At 40.1% G+C, this 22,772-nt stretch overlaps 1 protein-coding gene and 1 pseudogene across 1 annotated transcript in view; one reads left to right on the plus strand and one right to left on the minus strand.

Annotated features, from left to right (window-relative positions):
- ACER3 (alkaline ceramidase 3) overlaps positions 1–21,211 on the minus strand; it is a 198,914-nt gene extending 177,703 nt beyond the window's left edge. The window contains exon 1 of the mRNA XM_060104360.1: positions 21,004–21,211. Coding sequence (XP_059960343.1) covers positions 21,004–21,106 — 103 coding nt within the window. The 5' untranslated portion in view covers positions 21,107–21,211. The remainder of the gene's footprint in view (positions 1–21,003) is intronic.
- LOC132493974 (metallothionein-1E-like) lies at positions 10,418–10,599 on the plus strand (annotated as a pseudogene).
- Positions 21,212–22,772: the final 1,561 nt, after the last annotated feature.

Below are 22,772 nucleotides of genomic sequence, written 5' to 3' on the forward strand. Positions count from 1 at the left end.
ATAGCCTCATCCACCAGAGGGCAGACAGCAGAAGCAAGAAGAACTACAAACCTGCAGCCTGTAGGACAATAACCACATTCACAGAAGGAGAGACAAGTTGAAAAGGCAGAGGGCTATGTACCAGATAAAGGAACAAGATAAAACCCCAGAAAAACAACTAAATGAAGTGGAGATAGGCAACCTCTTAGAAAAAGAATTCAGAATAATGACAGTGAAGATGATCCAGGACCTCAGGAAAAGAATGGAGGCAAAGATCGAGAAAATGCAAGAAATGTTTAACCAAGACCTAGAAGAATTAAAGAATGAACAAACAGAGATGAACAATACAATAACTGAAATGAAAACTACACTAGAAGGAATCAATAGCAGAATAACTGAGGCAGAAGAACGGATAAGTGACCTGGAAGACAGAATGGTGGAATTCACTGCTGCAGAATAGAATAAAGAAAAAAGAATGAAAAGAAATGAAGACAGCCTAAGGGACCTATGGGACAACATTAAACGCAACAACATTCGCATTATAGGGGTCCCAGAAGGAGAAGAGAGAGAGAAAGGACCTAAGAAAATATTTGAAGAGATTATAGTCGATAACTTCCCTAACATGGGAAAGGAAATAGCCACCCAAGTCCAGGAAGCGCAAGTCCCATACAGGATAAACGCAAAGAGAAACACGAAGAGACACATAGTAATCAAACAGGCAAAAATTAAAGACAAAGAAAAATTACTGAAAGCAGCAAGGGAAGAATGACAAATAACATACAAGGGAACTCACATGAGTTTACAAGCCAGAAAAGAGTGGCATGATATAATTAAAGTGATGAAAGGGAAGAACCTACAACCAAGATTACTCTACCGGGCAAGGATCTCATTCAGATTCGATGGAGAAATCAAAAGCTTTACAGACAAGCAAAAGCTAAGAGAATTCAGCACCACCAAACCAGCTCTACAACAAATGCTAAAGGAACTTCTCTAAGTAGGAAACACAAGAGAAGAAAAGGACCTACAAAAGCAAACCCAAAACAATTAAGAAAATGGTAATAGGAACATACATATTGATAATTACCTCAAACGTGAATGGATTAAATGTTCCAATCAATAGACACAGGCTTGCTGAACGGATACAAAAACAAGACCCATGTATATGCTGTCTACAAGAGACCCACTTCAAACCTAGGAACACATAGAGATTGAAAGTGACAGGATGGAAAAAGATATTCCATGCAAATGGAAATCAAAAGAAAGCTGGAGTAGCAATATTCGTATCAGATTATTTAAAGACTATTACAAGAGACAAGGAAGGACACTACATAATGATCAAGGGATCAATCCAAGAAGAAGATATAACAATTATATATGCACCTAACATAGAAGAACCTCAATATCATAAGGCAACTGCTAACAGCTATAAAAGAGGAAATCAACAGTAACACAGTAACAGGGGGGGCCTTTAATGCCTCACTTACACCAATGGACAGATCATCCAAAATGAAAATAAAAAAAGGAAACAGAAGCTTAAAATGACAGAATGAACCAGATAGATTCAATTGATATTTATAGGACATTCCACCCAAAAACAGCAGATTACACTTTCTTCTCAAGTGAGCACAGAATATTCTCCAGGATGGATCACATCTTGGGTCACAAATCAAGCCTCAGTAAATTTAAGAAAATTGAAATCATATCCAGCCTCTTTTCTGACCACAACGCTATGAGATTACAAATGAATTACAGGGGAAAAAACGTAGAAAACACAAACACATGGAGGCTAAACAATACGTTACTAAATAACCAAGAGATCACTGAAGAAATCAAAGAGGAAATCAAAAAGTACCTAGAGACAAATGACAATGAAAACACGATGATCCAAAACCTATGGGATCCAAAACCTATGCAGCAAAAGCAGTTCTAAAAGGGAAGTTTATAGCTATACAAGCCTAACTCAAGAAACAAGAAAAATCTCAAATAAACAATCTAACCTTACACCTAAACGAACTAGAGAAAGAAGAACAAACAAAACCCAAAGTTAGCAGAAGGAAAGAAATCATAAATATCAGAGCAGAAATAAATGAAATAGAAACAAAGAAAGCAATAGCAAAGATTAATAAAATGGAAAGCTGGTTCTTTGAGAAGATAAACAAAATTGATAAAGCATTAGCCAGACTCATCAACAAAAAGAGGACTCAAATCAATAAAATTAAAAATGAAAAACGAGAACTTACAACAGGCATCACAGAAGTACAAAGCACCCTAAGAGACTACTACAAGCAACTCTATGCCAATAAAATGGACAACCTGGAAGAAATGGACAAATTCTTAGAAAGGTATAAGCTTCCAAGACTAAACCAGGAAGAAATAGAAAATATGAACAGACCAATCACAAGTAATGAAATTGAAACAGTGATTAAAAATCTTCTAACAGGGGGCCTCCCTGGTGGCGCAAGTGGTTAAGAGTCCGCCTGCCGATGCAGGGGATACGGGTTCGTGCCCCGGTCTGGGAGGATCCCATATGCCGCGGAGCGGCTGGGCCCGTGAGCCATGGCCGCTGGGCCTGCGCATCCGGAGCCTGTGCTCCGCAACGGGAGAGGCCACAACAGTGAGAGGCCCACATACCGCAAAAAGAAAAAAAAAAAAAAAAAAAAAATCTTCTAACAAACAGAAGTCCAGGACCAGATGGCTTCACAGGTGAATTCTATCAAACATTTAGAGAAGAACTAACAACCTTCCTTCTCAAACTCTTCCAAAAAATTGTGGAGGAAGGAACACTCCCAAACTCATTCTATGAGGCCACCATCACCCTGATACCAAAACCAGACAAAGATACTACAAAAAAAAGAAAATTACAGACTAATATCACTGATGAATATAGATGCAGAAATCCTCAACAAAATACTAGCAAACAGAATCCAACAACACATTAAAAGGATCATACACCATGATCAAGTGGGATTTATCTCAGGGATGCAAGGATTCTTCAGTATAGGCAAATCAATCAATGTGATACACCATATTAACAAATTGAAGAAGAAAAACCATATGATCATCTCAATAGATGCAGAAAAAGCTTTTGACAAAATTCAACACCCATTTATGATAAAAACTATCCAGAAAGTGGGCATAGAAGGAACCTACCACAACGTAAAAAGGCCATATATGACAAACCCACAGCCAACATCATTCTCAACGGTGAAAAACTGAAAGCATTTCCTCTAAGATCAGGAACAAGACAAGGATATCCACTCTCACCACCATTATTCAACATAGTTTTGGAAGTCCTGGCCACGGCAATCAGAAAAGAAAAAGAAATAAAAGGAATACAAATTGAAAAAGAAAAAGTAAAACTGTCACCGTTTGCAGATGACGTGATACTATACATAGAAAATCCTAAAGATGACACCAGAAAACTACTAGAGCTAATCAAAGCATTTGGTAAAGTTGCAGGATACAAAATTAATGCACAGAAATCTCTTGCAATCCTATACACTAATGATGAAAAATCTGAAAGTGAAATTAAGAAAACACTCCCATTTACCATTGCAACAAAAAGAATAAAATACCTAGGAATAAACCTACCTAGGGAGACAAAAGACCTGTATGCAGAAAACTATAAGACACTGATGAAAGAAATTAAAGATGATATCAACAGATGGAGAGATATACCATATTCTTGGATTGGAAGAATCAATATTGTGAAAATGACTACACTACCCAAAGCAGTCTACAGATTCAATGCAATCCCTATCAAATTACCAATGGCATATTTTACAGAACTAGAACAAAAAAATCTTAAAATTTGTATGGAGACACAAAAGACCCCGAATAGCCAAAGCAGACTTGAGGGAAAAAAAACGGAGCTGGAGGAATCAGACTCCCTGATTTCAGACTATACTACAAAGCTACAGTCATCAAGACAATATGGTACTGGTACAAAAACAGAAATATAGATCAATGCATCAAGATAGAAAGCCCAGAGATAAACCCATGCACCTATGGTCAACTAATCTATGACAAAGGAGGCAAGGATATACAATGGAGAAAAGACAGTCTCTTCAATAAGTGGTGCTGGGAAAACTGGACAGCTACATGTAAAACAATGAAATTAGGACACTCTCTAACACCATACACAAAAATAAACTCAAAATGGATTTGAGACCTAAATGTAAGACCGGACATTATAAAACTCTTAGAGGAAAACATAGGAAGAACACTGTTTGACATAAATCACAGCAAGATCTTTTTTGATCCACCTCCTGGAGTAATGGAAATAAAAACAAAAATAAACAAATGGGAGCTAATGAAACTTCAAAGCTTTTGCACAGCAAAGGAAACCATAAACAAGATGAAAAGACAACCCTCAGAATGGGAGAAAATATTTGCAAACGAAGAAACGGACAAAGGATTAGTCTCCAAAATATATAAACAGCTCATGTAGCTCAATATTAAAAAAACAAACAACCCAATCCAAAAATTGGCAGAAGACCTAAATAGACTTTTCTCCAAAGAAGACATACAGATGGCCAAGAAGCACATGAAAAGCTGCTCAGCATCACTAATTATTAGAGAAATGCAAATCAAAACTACAATGAGGGGTTTCCCTGGTGGCGCAGTGGTTGAGAGTCCGCCTGCCGATGCAGGGGACACGGGTTAGTGCCCCGGTCCGGGAAGATCCCACATGCCGCGGAGCGGCTGGGCCCGTGAGCCATGGCCGCTGAGCCTGCGCGTCCAGAGCCTGTGCTCCACAACGGGAGAGGCCACAACAATGAGAGGCCCGCGTACCGCAAAAAAAAAAAAAGAATCCAGTCTCCAATGCAGCGGACATGGGTTCAATCCCTGGTCGGGGAACTAAGATCCCACATGCCGCAGGGCAATTAAGCCCGCGCACCGCAGCTACCGAGCCCACACACTGCAACTAGAGAAGCCCGTGCACTGCAACGAAGAACCCACACGACACAACCAGAGAAAGAAGCCCGCGTATCGCAACTAAGACCCAACACAGCCAAAAGTTAAATAAATAAATAAATACTTTTTTAAAAAATAAAAATGTTTTCTGAACATAATGAAATTAAACTAGAAATCACTAACAAAAAGATACCTTGCAAATTCCAAATATTTGGTAATTAGACAACACACTTCTATATAACCTATAGTTTATTTCTACTTCCCCTGTGATTTCTTCTTTAACCTATGGGTCATGTAAAAGAAATCACAGGAAGAATGGAAATAAAGCATATTAAAATGTGTTGACACACAGCTATAGAGTGCTAAGAGTGAAATTTATAACTATAAATGATTCTAATTTTTTAAAATAAGGTCTAAAATTAGTGTTCGGGGCTTCCCTGGTGGCGCAGTGGTTGAGAGTCCGCCTGCCGATGCAGGGGATACGGGTTCGTGCCCCGGTCCGGGAAGATCCCACATGCCGCGGAGCGGCTGGGCCCGTGAGCCATGGCCAATGAGCCTGCGCGTCCGGAGCCTGTGCTCTGCAATAGGAGAGGCCACAACAGTGAGAGTCCCGCGTACCGCAAAAAAAAAAAAAAAAAAAAAAAAAAAAATTAGTGTTCTAAGCTTCTATCTCATGAAACTAAAAAAATAATAAATTGAATAAAAAATAAGTAAAAGAATAGAATAAGAAAAAAGTAGAGAAAATTAACATAGCAAGAAGTTGTACCTCTGACATGATTAATAACATTTAATAAACCACTAAGATGATCAACAAAAAAAGAGAGAATACACAAATTACCAATATGAGGAATGAAAGAGCAGAGATCACCTTAGAGTCTACAGACATTAAAAGACCAATAAGAGAACATCAGAAAATTCAGCAATTTACATAAAATAAATTTCTTGGAAAAGACAACCTATAAAAAACTGACAAAAGAAACATAATGGAAAACAAAATTATAGACCAGTCTCTCTCATGAACAAAGATACAAAATCCTTAACAAAAATACAGTTGACCCTTGAGCAACACTGGGGTTAGGGAAGCCAACCCTCCAAGCAGTTGAAAATCTGAGCATAACTTTATAGTGCGCACTGTGCACCCACGGGCTCCATATCAGTGGGTTCAACCAACCATGGATCGTGTAGTACTGTAGCACATATTCACTGAAAAAAAATCCCTGTATAAGTGGACTTGCACAGTTCAAACCCATGTTGTTCAAGGGACAACTGTACTGGCAAATCAAACCCAGATATAGATTTATAGATATAGATATGGATATGGATATGGACATGGACATAGAGATAGAGATGGAAAGATAGAGATGCTAATACAGCATGTCCAAATGGGCCAGGAAAGCAAAATTGGTCCAACATTAAAAAATCAATCAATTGAATTCATCATATTAACAGAAAGGACAAAATCACTTCAATAGATATAGAATAATATTTGACAAAATTCAATACCCACTCATGATAAAACTCAAGCAAGTCAGGAAAAGAAAAGAATTTCCTCAACCAAGAAGTCCTACAGGGGCTTCCCTGGTGGCGCAGTGGTTGACAGTCTGCCTGCCGATGCAGGGGACACAGGTTCGTGAGCCGGTCTGGGAGGATCCCACATGCCGCGGAGCAGCTGGGCCCGTGAGCCATGGCCACTGAGCCTGCGCGTCCGGAGCCTGTGCTCCACAACGGGAGAGGCCACAACGGTGAGAGGCCCGCGTACCGCAAAAAAAAAAGAAGTCCTACAAAAAATCTACAGCTTACCTAATAATAAAAAAGCCCATCATATCTAATAATAAAAGATTTAATGCTTTCCTCCTTAAATTAAAAAATAAAAATAAAAAAGGCAAAGCTGTTTGCTCATATCACTTCTACTCAACAATGTACTGGAAGGTCCTAGCCAGTACAGTATGGGAAGAAAAATAATGCATAAAGATTATTGAAATGGATGAAGTGAAACTTTCTATTCATAGATTACATGATTATTTACTTAGTGACAAAAAAATTAGTAAGTTTAGCAAGGTAGACAATATAAGGATGATGACAAAAATCAATTTAAATATCTATGCTAGCAATAGAGAAACAATGAGAAAAATGAAATTTTAAAAATATAATGTATAAGAACATCAAAAAATATAAAGTACTTATGAAATAAATTTAACAAGATGTTTTAAGACCTCTACAATGAAAACTACTGAGAAAAATTAAAGGAGACCTACATAAATGGAGAAATATAACATGGTGGATTGTAAGACTCATATTTTTAAGATGTCTGTTTTCGCCAAGATGATTTATAGATATGATACAATCCCAGTAGGCTTTTAAAATAAAAATTGATGTATTATCTATTTTATATAACAGATTACCTCAAAACTTAGCAGCTTAAAACATCAGACATTTATTATCTCATATAATTTCTGAGAGTCAAAAATATGGAAGCAGTTCAGACTCAGGATCTCTCATGGGGATGCAGTCAAAATGTTGGCCAGCTCTAAAGTCATCTGAAGGCCTAAATGGAGCTGGAAGGTCAACTTTCGAGATGGCTAATTCACCTGTCTGTTGGCTGGAGGCCTCAGTTCTTCATCACATTCACCTTTCATGACATGAGGGCTGTCTTCCCCCAGAGTGAGTGATCCAAGAAAGAGGCCAAGAGGGAAGCAGTCATGCCTTTTATAACCTAGTATCCGAAGTTTCATCACATTACTTCTAATTTATTTTATTAGAAGCAAGGTACTAAATTTGGACCACACTCAAGGGGAAGGTAATTAAGTTCTACAGAGAAATAGAAAGTGCACATCTTTTAAAACCACCATAATAGACAAGCTGATTCAAAAATTTATATGAAAGTGCATAAGACCTAAATATCCAAAACAATATTTTAAAAGAACCAAGTTGGAAGATTTATAGTAGTTGATTTCAAGCTCTACTATAAAGCTATATACATCAAGACTCTGTGGTAATGGCATAAGGATATGCAAATAGATCAACAGAGCAGAGAGCCCAGAAATAGACCTACATGTACAGCTCACTTATTTTTGACAAAGGAGCAAAAGCAATCCAATGGGGGAGGGAATGATTTTTCAGCAAAAAACGCTGTACCAACTGGACATGCATATGAGAAAAAAATAAACTTCAATCCCTACCTCACACCATATATACAATGAATTTGAGATGGATATAGACCTAAATATCAAGCTATAACTAAAAAACTTCTATAAGAGAATATGGGAAAATACCTTTATAATCTGAGGGTAGACAGAAGTTTCTAAATGGGATAAGGAAAGCAATAACTATTAAAAGAAAAAGATAAATTAGACTCCATAAAAATTTTAAACTTTCCCTCATTAAAAGATACTTTTTAGAAAATGAATAGACAAAACATAGACAGGGAGAAAACAGTCACCAAACATCCATCTGATAAAAGGACTTATGTCCAGGGCTTCCCTGGTGGCGCAGTGGTTGAGAGTCCGCCTGCCGAGGCAGGGGACATGGGTTTGTGCCCCGGTCCGGGAAGATCCCACATGCCACGGAGCGGCTAGGCCCGTGAGCCATGGCTGCTGAGCCTGCGCGTCCAGAGCCTGTGCTCCGCAACGGGAGAGGCCACAACAGTGAGAGGCCCACGTACCGCAAAAAAAAAAAAAAAAAAAAAAAAGACTAGGAAATGAAACACTAAATTATGGATAGTGGTTATCTCTGAAGAAAAAGAAAGAAGATGGGATGAGAGAAGGGCACATAGGGAGCTAAATGTTTACCCAATGATGGCTGCTCTTAACCAAAGAATAGTCCTCCTTTATCAAGGTCACAATTCTCTTCAATTGTCAAGCTTTAAATTGGACATTCCTAGAAGAGTGAGAACAAAGAATATCCATTTGATTGGCAAGCCTAATTGAATCAACTCCAGTGATCAACAGATCAACAGAATATCAGACAACAAAGCCAGACTGCCCTCACATCTACTGTAAAAAAGCATGTGTGCACATGGGGACAACTTATGGAATGGGAGAAAATATCTGCAAACAATGCAACTGACAAGGACTTAATTTCCAAAATATATAAACAGCTCATACAACTCAATATCAAAAAAACAAACAACCCAATCAAAAAATGGGCAGAAGACCTAAATAGGTATTTCTCCAAAGAAGACATACAGATGGCCAATAGGCACATGAAAAGATGCTCAACATCACTAATTATTAGAGAAACGCAAATCAAAACTACAATGAGGTATCATCACCTCACACCAATCAGAATGGCCATCATCAAAAAGTCTACAAATAATAAATGCTAGAGAGGGTGTGGAGGAAAAGGAACCCTCCTACACTGTTGGCGGGATTGCACAATAAATTGGTGCAGCCACTGCGGAGAACAGTATGGAGGCTCCTTAAAAACCTAAAAATAGGGTCAGAGTCTCACTCCTGGGCATATATCCAGAAAAGACAAAAACTACCACAATGTTCATAGCAGCACTATTTACAACAGCCAAGACATGGAAGTAACCTAAATGTCTATGTATTTACCTATGAGAAATGAAAATACATATCCACAAGAAGACCTGTACAAGAATGTATATCACCGCTTTATGGTTACCAAAACCTGAAAACAGCCAGGTGTCCATCAACAGGAAAATAGATAGACTATGTTATATTCATACAATGGAATACTAATTGGCAATAAAAAGGAACTACCAACACATGCAACAACATGAATATCAAAAATACTATGTGAGTGACTGAAAGAAGCCTGACACCAAATAGTAAATATTATATAATTCTACTCACATGCAGTCCTAGAATGAACAAATCTAATGTATGGTGAAGAAAAAAATCAGAACAGATAGTTGCCCTGGAGAGAAGGGGGAAGGTGAAGGTGAGAATTACAGGAAAGGGGCATGAGGAACTTTCAAGTTTGACGGTAAAGTTCTCTATCTTGATAGGGGTTTTGGTTATGCATATAAATGCACTTCTTAAAATTCAGCAAATACACACGATTTGTGCATTTACATTGAATACAAATTTTACATCCAAAGAAAAAACAGAGAATTGAACTTTAATGATATGTATATGTTGAAGTATTTAGAGGGAAGGTATACAGATGTTTGCAATTTACTTTAAAATGTATCAAAAAATAAAATGAATTCATAGAGAGGAATGGATAAATAGATATATGATAAAAAAAGTACTGTATACTAAAATGTTATTGGTAGGATTTAGGCAATAGGTGAATGGATAATTACTGCAAAATTCTTCTAACTTTGCTGTACATGTGAAAATATTCATTAAAAAACGAGCTTTTCATGCCATATTTACTATTTGGCCTTTATCCTTCAGTCAATAGAAAGTCTTCAAATGGAAACAGAAAAAGCACCTAGTTCTGCAAGGAGTAATCAGTCAAGGTTTAAAGAGGTATCCACACACACGCCCCCCCACCGGACCGGTGAAGCGGCTTCGCCCCTTGCTCTGGACCTCGGGCCTCACTTCTCCTCCAGATGGACCCCAAGTGCTCCTGCCCCACTGGCGGCTCCTCCAGCTGTGCTGGCTCCTGCACCTGCAAAGCCTGCAGATGCACCTCCTGCAAGAAGAGCTGCTGCTCCTGCTGCCCCCCGTGGGCTGCGCCAAGTGTGCCCAGGGCTGCGTCTGCAAAGGGGCCTCGGACAAGTGCAGCTGCTGATGTCGCGGAGAGCCTGCCCTGGGTGTCAACAGAGCAACCAGGACAAACCTGCATTTTACCATTTTTCATACAACCGGAACTGACGCTACATTCCTTTTTCTATGAAATATGTGAGTTGTAATAAAAGTTGTTGACTTTAAAAATAAAAAAATAAAATAAAATAAAATAAAGAGGTATCCACTGACTGGGAATGCAGCTACAAATGACAAGGGAACAGCAGATGCAAAAGCAATCAGGTTAAGGTTGTGCGGCACACTAGGTACTCCAACTGACCTTTCCACTGAAAACATCTAAAAATTCTGGTATATTCACAAAATATTCAAATAAATGAAACAAAGAAGGAAGAAAGGGAAGAGGGGTGAAGGGAGGGGAGGTCCACCAAGGTGAGGGGTCAGATAGGAGACCTCCCCAAATAAAGGTTTAACTTCCCTACCCCAATCCCTAAACTCAGTGTTTGCTCTTACGGCCTTTCAACTGTTTAAATGAGGCCCACTCACATTATTGAGGGTAAACTTCACGTAAAGTCAACTGACTGTAGTTGTTAACCACATTTACAAGATTCCTTCAGAGCAATACCTAGATCAGTATTTGATTAAGTAACTGGATACTATAGCCAAGCCAAGTTCACACATAAAACTAACCATCACAGATAAGAAGGCCACAACTATAACAAAGCAGTATTTATTTTTTAAACTTATTTTGACTAGATTCCAATTCGACTTTTATTGAGCACCTAGTGTTTGCCAGGCACTTCCCTGTGTGTTTTCACATGTATCATGCCATTTAATTCTCACAATCCTACCAAATATTCATTGTTCTCATTTTATAGAAAATAAACTGGTACAAAGAATGATTAAGTGATTTGTCCAAAGTCACAATGTTCAATGGAGCAAAGTTCAGAGAGGATTCTGATTCTGACTTCAAGTCATTATGTCAGGTACTTTCCCCCACAGGAAAGCACGTAGGGTTTCATGTCACCATAAACTGCTTTTGCTGTCTCTTTTGGGCTCAATCATTTTTCTGGGTCCTAAAATGTTTCTTCATGCCCTTACTTTTTTTTTGGCCGCGTTGGGTCTTCATTGCTGCGCGCGGGCTTTCTCCAGTTGTGGCGAGTGGGGGCTACTCTCCACTGTGGCGCGCGGGCTTCTCATTGCGGTGGCTTCTCTTGTTGCCGAGCACGGGCTCTAGGTGCGTGGGCTTCAGCAGTTGTGGCTCCCAGGCTCCAGAACACAGGCTCAGTAGCTGTGGCGCACGGGCCTAGTTGCTCTGCAGCACGTGGGATCCTCCCGGACCAGGGCTCGAACCCGTGTCACCTACATTGTCAGGCAGACTCCCAACCACTGACCCACCAGGGAAGCAGCCCTTACTTATTTATTATAAAACACTCTCTGTGGCACTACCGAAAACTCTCCAGGTGAGTGTTTTTTTCTGCCCATTATGAAACAGTTGGCAAAGGAACAAGGGTAGAACCCCAAAATCAAACAAACAACTTAAAATTTCAACCTGAAATAATAGTGTACTGGACAAAACTTTAAATGTTTACTATTCTCTGTATTCCAGTTAGTAAAGCTGCCCAAATTACAATTTGAGGTATTTGTTCTCCTTATTTACCCATACATCAATTACCGTTCCATTAAAATAAGTAAATAGGGACTTCTCTGGCGGTCCAGTGGTTAAGACTCTGCGCTTCCACTGCAGGGGGCATGGGTTCGATCCCTGGTTAGGGAACTAAGATTCCATATGCTGCACAGCGCAGCCAAAAAAAAAAAAGGAAATAAATCATTTCTTCCAACATGTGCTACCAAATGACAATTTTTCCTAGTTAAAATCTTGGATGACCTAGGTAAATGCTAAATCAAGATTAGACTTCAAACTGTACTTAGCCTTCAAGTACAGTAGTTTCTCCTAATCTGCGGTTTCACTCTCCAAGCTTTCAAATACCCATAGTCAACTGCAGTCTGAAAATATTACATGGAAAATTCCAGAAATAAACAATTCATAAGGTTTTAACTGTGCACCGTTCTGAGTAGCATAATGAATCTTGCACCGTCCTGCTCTGTCCCGCCTAGGATCCTCAACCATCAACATCATCTGCTCCTGACATCCAACCATCCACATCATTATGGCTCAATAATCCAGGATCACCCAAAGCAAATGAATCTCCTTCTCTGCATAATCAGAAGTTAATAGTAGCCTAACACTAGGTCACAATACCTTCTCATCATGTAGGCATTTTATCATCTCAGATTATCACAACAATAAGGGTAAGTACAGTACAATAAGATATTTTGAGAGAGACCACATTCACATAACTTTTATTACAGTATATTGTTATAACTGTTCTATTTTATTATTAGCTGTTATTAATCTCTTATTGCGCTTAATTTATAAATTAAATTTTACCATAGGTATGTATGTATAGGCAAAAACACAGTATATACCGTTGACCCTTGAACAAAACAGGCTAGAACTGTGCAGATCCACTTACAACTAATTCCTAACTATAGACCAAAGTCTAAAAGATAGTTTGGTTTGAGCTTCGCTTAGGTATTGGGAACAAATGAAAAGTGTTTCTAAAATGAAAATGTAATATGTTCAATTTTATATTCAATTTAGCTCATTACCCAGAACAATCATTTTCAAACTTCAGTTCACATACAGTATTTTTGGCCTGTTACTGCTGGGGGCAGGGTGAAGGAGGGGGTAGTGATCAACACCTAACTTGATTTTCAAGTTAGAAACCTAGGTTCCAGTACCAGCCCTGTGATCCTGAACAAGTCACTTATCCTTTTGAACCTGGTTCCTTACATACAAACAGTGATAACGCTTACACCCCATAGGAAAAAAAGAATTAACAGTGTTTTTTGAACTATAAAGTCTTGCTTCTCCAAGTATAATCTCCAGACCAACAGCAGTGGAGTCATCTGATAGCTTATAAGAAATGCAGAATCTAAGGCCACATTCCAGGCCTACTGTACTGGAATATGAATGTTAACAAGACCTCCAGGTAATTCACATGCACATTAAAATCTGAGCAGAACTACTATAAAGCACTCTACAGATGTTAGGTATCTTCACCATTAAAAAAATAGTTAATTAGGAGCTCTTGTTGTTCTGAGGAAGTCCTATGACCTGGTAACCCATTAACAATATGACATCAACAATATCTGACATCATCCTCCTCAGCTCTATTTCCCATACTGAAAACTACTGAATGTGGATTCTGGTCTAGGTTTCACAACTAATTGGCAATATAATCTTGAGCAAATCATGTCAACTCTCAAGGTCCTTCTCCTTACATGTAAAATGAGAAGGTTAGACCACTAGTTACCAACCTGAGGTCCCTGGACACACTGGTGTCTGAAAAAGTAGTAACGGAGGGAGGCAAGATAGTATGATAGTTAAGCGCATAGCTTTAGAATCAAATGGCCCTTGGGTCACTTAGGCTCTGCCACTTAATAGTGTTGACCTAGGGCAAGTTACTTAACCTTCTTAAACTTTAAAAGAGTTGTTATAAGGATTATAATAAGGGTTCGTATAAGATAATATACACATAGAGCTTTGCACATAGTGTCCCATAATGTTAGCTTTTATTATTTCTATTGGCTATTTTCAGTATCTCAAAAATCATACTTATCTGAAATAAGGCTGCAATGAAATTATTATGCTCTTTTGCTTTGGACTAGAATTATATCAATATATTAAGGTAATACATTACCTTATCTCATATATCTCATATGGATCAATACAGTGTAGTAACAGTGACTAGATCTCCTCTAATTGACAGTCACATGTGCCTCTGATTATTTGAAATGGGGATAAACTACATTAATAATTATAATTTATGTAGAAACAGTAAGTTACAATTTATATAAAAATAATAATAAATTCACGGAGCCCATGACAGAAAATAATAAAAGGCTTCTTTCTAATGAAAAAGTTAAAACAGACACTATGTCACCATATGATCCAGAAATTCCACTTCTGGGTTGAAGAGATATTTGTACACCCATGTCACAGCCTCACTATTCACTACAGCCAAGAGGTGGAAGCAACCCATGTGTCCATCAGTGGATGAATGGATAAGCAAAATGTAGTATATACATACAATGAAATATTATTCGGCCTTTGGAAAGAAGGACATTCTAACACATGCTACAAAATGCTACATAAGGACATTATGCTAAGTGAAATAAGCCAGTCACCAAAGAAAAAAACAAAAAAAACAAAAAAAACCCCACTGTTGATTCCACTTACATAAATTCATAGAGACAAAAAGCAGAAGATTGGTTGCCAGGGTCTGCAGGGGAGGAGGAAATATGGAGTTGTTAAATGGAAATGGAGTTTCAGTTTTATAAGATGAAAAGAGTTCTGGAGATTGGTTGCACAACAGTGTCAGTGTACTTAACACTACAGAACCGTACACTGAAAAATGGTTAAGACGGTAAATTTTATGTTATGTGTGTTTTTCCACAATGATTAATAAATAAATAAATACACAAACAACCAACCAGCTAGCTAGCTGGTATGGCAGTTCTTCCAGCACTAACACTGTAAAGCCTTTATGCTTTAAGTTTTTAATAAGCACCCCTTCCTCGCATTCCAAAGTACCATATACATATGTCCATCACAGTATCCGGAACAATTTACTGGCAGCCTCTGACTGTATAAATTAAATCTAAAGCCTTTGGTACACTAAATTTGACCCTTCATTTGGCCTTCATTCTTCAGTGGACTTACGGTGTTTCTGAGCTATGAGTCAGAGGCAGTGACGCTTGCTCATCAATAACCCTCAGGAAAAAGACTATCATCCTTAAGGTGACAGGACGTCACTCCACCAGCCCACAGAACCCCATGGCCAAACGAAGCCTGAAGCACGCTCACTTCCTTGAGGCTACTATTCAGAGAAGATAGTGGGAAGGGGCCTGAAAAAACGAAAGGAAAAGGGTGCAAGGAGGTACAAGCAGCTAGATGCCTTGAGTGGCATATGTGTACGGAAGGGGCAGCTGATTAAAGCCTCTCTAGTCTTGTGCTGCACTGGCAATGAAGGACAGACTCCTTTATCCCATCTAAGCAAATCCCATCATAAAGGTGTAAAGACTGAGGGTTGCCCTGCTTCCTTTCTGCCCAATTCCTATTAATAGGATGGGGAGAGGGGCAGCAAACCTGTGAGAAGAGACAACACCTACCTAGCTTGAATCATCCTAGCCCAAGGACAAAAGGGAGATAGCTAGATGGTCCTACCAGAAGTTACCATCCATTCTCCCCATCCATGCAAGTCTTACTAGCCAGGTTACCCCCTCAGACTGAAGTAGCTCCTATGAAACCCATAATTAGGATTTTAAAATATTTTTTAGCTTTCTGATAAATAAACCCTCCTTTATAATATATCAAATTTTAAACATTCTTCTTTCAAATACATTTTTAGGAATGCATTTCCCTTGAAAGTAGGAAATGCCTATTTGAATTTATCTGTTCATACCTCTACTGGCTTATTAGCTACCTTGAACAGAGAGACAGTCTTTGTATAGTTTTGTATTTTAAGTCAATGACAAAATAAGTTTTCAATAAATACTTGCTGAATAAATTAAACATTCTGAAAAAAAATTTAACCGGGTAATTCTCCCTTGAGGCCATAATTAAAACACAGAATTCCCTTCTGCTTCCCTTTAGGAAATATTTCTTCCATAAAAACGACAGCACCTGAAATTCCACTTCCTGTGACAGTGTTTCTTGGTAGAAAGAGTTGTCAGACCTATATTTGAATACCATTTCTGCCACTTAATAGCTGTATGACACTGAGCAAGTTACTTAACTTCTCTAAGACTCAGTTCCCTCACCTATAAAATGGGGATAACACCACCTATTTACTAGGAATGTTACTAGGATTAGAAATACACAAGCAGTCTTCACTTTGCAGAGTTCTAATATGCACAAATTTCAGTTACCACAGTTTCGTTAAACAATACCGATTCCCCAACAACACAATTCAAATTTCAGTTACCACAGTATATTAACTGTGAATAACTGAATACAGTACAAACTTCACTACTAGATCTTCAATCCACAAATGACTATGTAAATAATAGAAGCACATTACGATCGGTGACTAACCAAGTCACTTCTTTTAAAGTTTGTTGGTGGATTTGACAAAATAAATTGCAAAGGAACAACAATTAGGCCATTGGTGGACTCCTCATCAGTAACAGTAAAAGCCAGGATACAATGGAATAATATCTTAAAAGTGCTGACAGAAAAATATCTCTCTGCCTAAATTTCTAACTATAGATAAAAGACCAGGGCAAAGTCTGTTGGTGTTTAGTCACTGCACATCTGTTATTCAATTCATGTACAGACGGCAAAGCATGTAGCTAAGTTGCCTCCTTGTCTCCTGGTGATAAATGTATGCGACATGCTACAAAAATGGATAATTGAAAGGTGGAACAGGTCAACAATGATGAAAGTGCAGCAAAGAAACAAAAAGTAATAGTGTTAACGGGGTGGGGGAGGGATGGATTGGAAGTTTGGGATTAGTAGATGCAAACTATTATATAGAGAATGGATAAGCAACAAGGTCCTACTGTACAGCACAGGGGACTATATTCAATATCCTGTGATAAACCATGATGGAAAAGAATATGAAAAAGAATGTATATATGTATAACCAAATCACTTTGCTTTACAGTAGAAATTAATACAACATTGTAAGTCAACTATACTTCAATAAAATAAAATTTTTTTAAAAAGTAATAATGTTGGAAATAAAATCCCAATCAAACATAAACGGAGTTATAAAAGAATTAACTGACCATAACAATGCTGACCCTGTTGCCATTCGAGCGACTAGATATGCAGCCAGAGGAACTTAGTGAAGGCAAACTTATCGACACAAATGAAGAAAGTGGTTGTGAGAAAAGGACGAAGATGGAACAGAAGTGACACCAGCAAAAACTCTGCATTAAAGGAACTCTCAGAAATATTTCACAATATTGAAAGTGCAGAGAATGAAATGCTGGAACCTGATCTAAAGTTAGAAAGGAGCATGACAATCCACCAAGGCACAGAAAAAAATACTCATTCCATATCATAAGTTACATGACAAGAAGGCAAGTACTACTCAAATTACTCTAGATAAGTTCTTCTACAAATAAATAACATTTTAATTCTCAATGTTTTTAATGTTTTAAATTACAGCGTACTAAATAAATAGTAGTTTTAACATTTTTTTCATTTCTCCATATATTTATGACTAACAATAAGAGGATTTACAATGTTTGACAAAAGTGTGTAAAGGTCACAGAATACTCATAACTTTTCTCATTGATTATGAAGATCACTTTGCCAGGTTTTAACTTGCATGGTCATTTGTATTGTCCCATACTACCATGCAAAGTACCTGTAACTTCTGGCACATCAAGGCACTTAGTATTTCACAACTGAAGAGAAACTGGCTACCTTTTCCCATGATTCTTAGAATCCACCCAAACAAAAAAGGAATATGAGCTCATCTTGGATGACGTTAAGAAGACAGCGTTTCAGGTTTTTCAGTGACTGAGAACTGTTGCCATCTTTACATGCAATTCCCCAAACTTGTCCTTAGATTACCCAAAACACACACACCCCAATGCTGAAAGACAGGCTTCATGAATAGTTATTCAATTTGTCATCTGTGATAGTATACTACTTCATGCTTGTCCTCATCCCCTGCAGGCAAGGGCAAAACAATGAATGTGTGATAGAAGTAATATGGTATAGTAGCTTTAGAGTCAGACCTCAACTTGAATACTACCTCTACCCCACTTTTTGCAACCTTAGATAAATTACTTGTTAGAGTTTCAATTTCCTAGTCCGTGAAATAAGGATAATAATGCCTTCTTTTTGGAATTATAGTAAATATCGAAAAAGATAAGATATATGAAGTGCTTAGCAAAGTGTGGTACATAGTAAGCACTCAGATATAGCTATTATCACATTATTATTCTGAATATTTCTATCATTATTGTAAATATTATAACGATAATAAAGTTGCATTTGTTTTAAACACATTATTAATCAGCCTATTTTTCAAAGATCAAGTCTCTTACTCAAAGATATGATAGACACACACCACTTGCTGGGTGAGAAGGTTGACCTCAACCTCCAGATCATTTTCTCCCAAGGTACAAGTGCAAAGGGCTGCCAACACTCACTCATCCTGTTCTTGCAACCCCTGATTCCTATGTCAAAACCCTCCCTGCTGGCTACTCAGAGTTTCCTCTTCTGAGGTCATTAAGAACTAAAGCCATTTCCCATTTCTCAGAGCTATCTGTCAGAACAGTAGTATCTTGCTGTCTCATAACTCACATGACTTAACTGTCAGTTTTCTCTTTTGATTCTAATCCCAGTTTTCTCTTTTGATTCTAATTCTTCATTCTAAACTAAGAGTCATTATTACCTATATTGCCCATAAAGCTGCAAAGGACCTAAAGGCCAACTAAAGCCAACCTCTTTTCTCTACCAAACAATTAATTCCCGCTAAAATATCCATGTGAGTTGGTTGAGCAAGGTCTGTTTGAACACTTTCAGTGACAGAAAGCCTTCTACCTCTCAACAAATCAACCCATTCAATGATTATAACTTTAAAATTTTCCTTACGTTGAAGCAAAATCTCTCCCCTTACAGGCAGTTTCCACCCATAGGCTCTAATTCCACATTGTGGAGAAATACAGAAAGCTTAACTGCTCTATATCACAGCCCATTCAACATTTTAAGAACCCTGAGTTTCACTCTTCCACATTACAAATTTCTAGTTCAGAAAGCACAATTTCAAGTCCCTTCTCTCGTGGACCTCCTCTGGACCATGTATGGGCTTGCCAACGTGATCTAACAGCAAACTGATAAAGCACTTCCTTTGCCAACATTTGAGCTGCTGAGTAATTATACTACGAATGACCCCTTTGCCCATATTCATCCATTATTATATAAAAATTATTAATTTAAGCTAGTAGTTCAGGAAAAGTAACTCTCAGCCTAAATCACAGTTTAAAGGGAATAGTACTAAAAGTCTTAAAAACTACCAAAAGAGTTCTTTTTTTTTTTTTAATCCTAGCCAATTATTGGCAATAAAGTAGGATCAGCTGGCATGAAAGTCTTGCCTCTTTCCTACAAAGCCAAACACATGTCTGGGACAAAGACCCAACAATGGGAAGGTTAGCTAAAAAAGAGTTTTGCTTCATGTCCTGAGAAACTTGAGCCAATTAAAAGAAGGCAGTAATAGTGAGTCAAAAAATATTCTCTGTACCTTGCCAGAAGCAGGTACCTGAAGAAGGATCAAATGCTGTGCTCTCAAAACTTGACCACAGTAAACTACAGAAAAAGTGGCAGATTTTTCCTGTTCTTAGCCTGGAAGGAACAATCATCTGGGGAAACACACACACACACACACACACACACAAGGAACAATCATCTGGGGAAATACACACACACACACACACACACACACACACACACACGGCACCCCAAGGGGCAAGTCAGGGGCAGCAGCTGGAGGAGGATTCTCCCCCAAGTCCTCAGAAGGTGTAATCAGTGGAAGTAGCGTCCTCAGAAGAACCTTAACCTTCGTCAGGTAGTCAGAGAGGAGGCAGAGTGGAGTAGGGACTTGATCCCTTGTGCTCTTAGGAACCTGGCACGAGCCGGAAGGTACAGACTAGATGCTGCCTTCTACTCCTGGTGCAAGGAGATAGCTGAATGATCGTACTCAGAAAGGAGGTGATCGCTGGTACCCGAAGATATCCTGGGTGAGACTGGGCTGGGGGGTAAGGGTTGGGGGTCGGTATCTGAGACCGGGAAAACCGTTCCCTGGAGGTGACCGAAGGAGGACTCACAGGAACAGAGAACGAGGAAGGGAAAGACCGCGTTTTCACGTATTTGGGGGAAGACTGAGCTAGGACCTCTTCCCTTCTCCTGTGCCCTTGCGATGAAGGTGGTGGCAGCAACAGTAGGAGCAGGTGTCCCGGGCCCTCATTCAAATGAGCAGAGTCCCCCACTGTCCCAAGCTCTACTCGGGCTGCCCCCACTTGCCCCTCAGGCAGCGAAATCCCCATTCCCAACCCTGCCCCTCAGGCTTCCCCTAAGGTCCAGCAGGGGCTCTCCACATCTCTTCCGCCCCCCAACCTCGAGGCCCCCCTCAACCCGTCCAGACCGGCCCTCGTCACCCGCCACATTGGATTCCCCTAGCTGCTGCCTTCCTCCGCAGCATTCCCGTTCCTGTCCCCTGGCCCGGTCTCTCCACGCCACCTCCCCCGGCCAGGCCCCGTGCCTCCCCCGGCGGCCAGGTCCGCCCTCTCCCTTCCTCACGCGGCGTCTCCCCTTCAGACCGGCGCCCTCCCTCCCTCGCTCCCGCCTCAGGCCGGCACCCGCACTCACAGAACTCGGCGATGTACCAGGTCACCGCGTAGTTCTCCTCGCACCAGTCCAGCGTGGAGGTCGTGGGGCCCCAGTAGCCCTCGCGGTCTCCGGCCGGAGCCATAGCGTGCGCCGCCGCCGCCGCCCAGGCACTCCGCTCGTTGCGCTCGGTTCCGCGGGTTCCCAGGCCGGCTCCGGCCCTGCTGGCGCGCTAGCCTTGCACTCCACCCGCTCTCCCTCCCCGAGGGGCGGGGCCCGGCGCCGTCAGAGACCCGCCCGGCCGGAGACCCCGCCCACCGCGGCCGGCGCAGGGCCCAGCCGGAGGGCGCCGGGACTGCCCTGCCCCCTCCTTCCCAGGGAAGGGGTGTGAGCTGGGCCACCGGCCCCGCCTCGACACGCCCTTGACTGTGGGTTGGGCGTTCCTGACATCCCCGAGGCTGTTTTCTATCTGGATACTTGAGCTTGAATGTGTGTACGGGGGGAGGGGGGGAGGGGGGTTGATTTTACTGCGGCGGGGGTGGGATGAAGGTTTCAATCAAGCCATGGCTTGATGAAACCAGTGCAGAGACGCACCTCAGTGTCTTTCTTCGGCCGCAGGCCTGAAAAGGAGCTCAGAAACCGAATACTCCCAGCCCCGCTGGGGACTCCCAGGAAATAATAATTTTCTGTTAAAGGTATAAGTGTCACCTGGGAACAAAGGGAAAGGGCAACAAACCCCGGGCCGAGCAAAAAGAAGGGAGAGGGGGAACTTAGGGATCCTAAAAAACAGTGCAGCCAGAGCACTAAAGCAGAGTTCACCTGCTTCCGTTTGGGCTTCCAAGCGCAGAAGTTTCTACCTTCTAGCAATCTATAATTGTGTCCTACTCTTCAGGCAACCAACAGCCTCCCCTACTACCAGCCTCAAGACCCTAATACTTCACAGAGCTGCTGGAAGGATCTTTTTAAAACACAAATGCAACCGCCCCCTGCCCCTTGTGTTCAGCTACACCAAACTCTTCCCTAGCTCAGAATGTGCAGGGCCCACTCCCATCTTCCTGCCTTTGCTCCTGCAGTTCAGCTGGGACTGCCTGCCTTCCTCTCTTCTCCATTTAGCTAATTTCCACTGGTCCTTTAGAATCCAACTTCCTGAAACCCTCCCTGACTCTCACCCCCAAGAGCTCCCTTGACCTTTGTTCACATCCTCCAGTGATAGATACATCCTGATCTGAAAGTTTGATTTCCATTCTTTATGGTCCTAACACCCAGGACTCCCGCCTGACCAAGCAGTTTGAAATGAAGAGTATAGTTAAGGATGACACAACTGCTATTTTCTAAAGAAATAAGTCACTTAAGGTGTAATTGAAGGTAAAAAAACAAGGAGAGATGAGGCACCCACAGCCTTTCTACAAAGTGACCCTACCGGATGACAGAGGCAGAACCTTTATTTGCAGGGTGCAAAACCTAGGAATAGAGGCTGTGTTTTAATAGAAATAGTGGGATATCGAAATTTTTCTTTTGAACAGCAGACATTGAGCTTCTGCCATGTACCCTGCCTTTGGCTGAGTGCTAGGAACACATGGAGGTAAACAGTAAAGATTCAAGATGGCAGTCTCCGGAGAGATTAATAAAATTGAGGTGTGGGAAAACTTCTATTTCTAATCATTTTTTATCTTGTCCTCTAAAATTTCTGTCTCATGTGTATTCTTAATATGTATATTAATCATAAGTGTATATAATTTATAAATGATTATACATATATTTGTATACTCATAATGAATATGCAGAAATACATACTAAAAGTGATTTGCTGA

The sequence above is a fragment of the Mesoplodon densirostris genome, chromosome 7 (genome assembly GCF_025265405.1).
Source record: "Mesoplodon densirostris isolate mMesDen1 chromosome 7, mMesDen1 primary haplotype, whole genome shotgun sequence".
Classification (NCBI taxonomy): Eukaryota; Metazoa; Chordata; class Mammalia; order Artiodactyla; family Ziphiidae; genus Mesoplodon; species Mesoplodon densirostris.